The sequence below is a fragment of the Limulus polyphemus genome, unplaced genomic scaffold (assembly GCF_000517525.1).
Source record: "Limulus polyphemus unplaced genomic scaffold, Limulus_polyphemus-2.1.2 Scaffold6974, whole genome shotgun sequence".
Lineage (NCBI taxonomy): Eukaryota > Metazoa > Arthropoda > Merostomata > Xiphosura > Limulidae > Limulus > Limulus polyphemus.
The window spans coordinates 27,173-29,090 of record NW_013672584.1 but is presented as its reverse complement, the minus strand read 5'-3'; the positions used below and the strand labels follow the sequence as shown (position 1 = coordinate 29,090).

At 34.6% G+C, this 1,918-nt stretch overlaps 1 protein-coding gene across 3 annotated transcripts in view; it reads right to left on the bottom strand.

Annotated features, from left to right (window-relative positions):
• Nucleotides 1–391: 391 nt before the first annotated feature.
• The window catches only part of LOC106474227 (retinoic acid receptor responder protein 3-like), a 15,537-nt gene continuing 14,010 nt past the window's right edge, over nucleotides 392–1,918 (bottom strand). For all 3 annotated transcript variants that reach the window (XM_022402580.1, XM_013934919.2, XM_022402579.1), the window contains exon 3: nucleotides 392–1,451. In XM_022402580.1, coding sequence (XP_022258288.1) covers nucleotides 1,243–1,451 — 209 coding nt within the window. In that variant the 3' untranslated portion in view covers nucleotides 392–1,242. The remainder of the gene's footprint in view (nucleotides 1,452–1,918) is intronic.

Sequence of the window (1,918 nt, the reverse complement as noted above, 5' to 3'; positions counted from 1 at the left end):
ACATTAGCAAAGGTCAAATGTATAGTTGTCACTAAAACAGAGGGTAGAAAACATTAGCTAAGGTCAACTGTATAGTTGTCACTAAAACAGAGGGTAGAAAACATTAGCTAAGGTCAAATGTATAGTTGTCACTAAAACAGAGGGTAGAAAACATTAGCAAAGGTCAAATGTATAGTTGTCACTAAAACAGAGGGTAGAAAACATTAGCTAAGGTCAACTGTATAGTTGTCACTAAAACAGAGGGTAGAAAACATTAGCAAAGTTTTAGTGACAACTATACATTTGACCTTTGCTAATGTTTTCTACCCTCTGTTTTAGTGACAACTATACATTTGACCTTTGCTAATGTTTTCTACCCTCTGTTTTAGTGACAACTATACATTTGACCACAGGGTAGAAAATATTAGTAAAGGTCAAATGTACGGTTGTCACTAAAACACAGGGTAGAAAACATTAGCAAAGGTCAAATGTATAGTTTTCACTAAAACACAGGGTAGAAAACATTAGCACAGGTCAACTGTATAGTTGTCACTAAAACAGAGGGTAGAAAACATTAGCTAAGGTCAATTGTATAGTTGTCACTAAAACAGAGGGTAGAAAACAATAACAAAGGTCAAATGTATAGTTATCACTAAAACACAGGGTAGAAAATATTAGCAAAGGTCAAATGTATGGTTGTCACTAAAACACAGGGTAGAAAACAAGAACAAAGGTCAAATGTATAGTTGTCACTAAAACACAGGGTAGAAAACAAGAACAAAGGTCAAATGTATAGTTGTCACTAAAACACAGGGTAGAAAACAAGAACAAAGGTCAAATGTATAGTTGTCACTAAAACACAGGGTAGAAAACATCAGCTAAGGTCAAATGTATAGTTGTCACTAAAACACAGGGTAGAAAACAAGAACAAAGGTCAAATGTATAGTTATCACTAAAACACAGGGTAGAAAACATTATTGAAGAAAATGGTCATATGGATATCATGAGAAAATGGAATCAGCATACCTGTACAAAAACTATGTTACCACAGTAATCGATTGTTAAATACATTGACATATATTAACTTTCAGCCTTCCTGGAAAATGTCACAAGTCCAAGATGTTTAGACAAGGAAGAACTCAGACAACTAGGACAAAATTTAACTACCTCCGTTATAATAATACTAAAATTCTTTATATTCACTTAATAATAATAGAGGGAACAACAGAATCAAAACCTAATTAAGGTTAGAAAGTTAGTCTTTCACTGGGATCTCCGATCAGTATGATCAGTGATTACAGACAGTGCTTTTCCCAAAACTAAACCTGTAAGTACTGTTACTCCCACTATCAAAACATTTTGCTTTATGTCATCAACTTGTTTGGAAAATCCTATTCCGTAGCGGCAGTATGAAGCAAAGTGTTCACAGTTGTTGAAAATCACGTTATAAGTGTCCTTTCTCGGCTGGCTTTCTGGAAAGATGTAATCAACATCATATTAGCTTCAACATTACTAAATACACTATCTTGACAAGTATAATCAACCCACATAAACAGTACATAATAGTTTTCTTAATAATTGTAAAGTTCTGAAGCACATTCATCCTTTTGTGTTTTTGATTTTCTAGTTGTATTATGATGACTTACATAGGACTTGCTGTGAAAACTTCAGAAACAACATTATGTCTCCAAGTGTGGAAAGTATATTTATACTTTAAGAATATGTGGTACTCTCTCCCTTCAGGTACATTTAGGCCTGGGCAGTTAGGGCAGTTGACTTGCAATCTGGGGGTCGTGGGTTTGAATCCTCCTCCCATCAAACATTTTTGCCCTTTTAGCTAACAGTAACCAATAACTGTCCACCATAGCTAACAGTAACCAATAACTGTCCACCATAGCTAACAGTAACCAATAACTGTCCACCATAGCTAATAGTAACC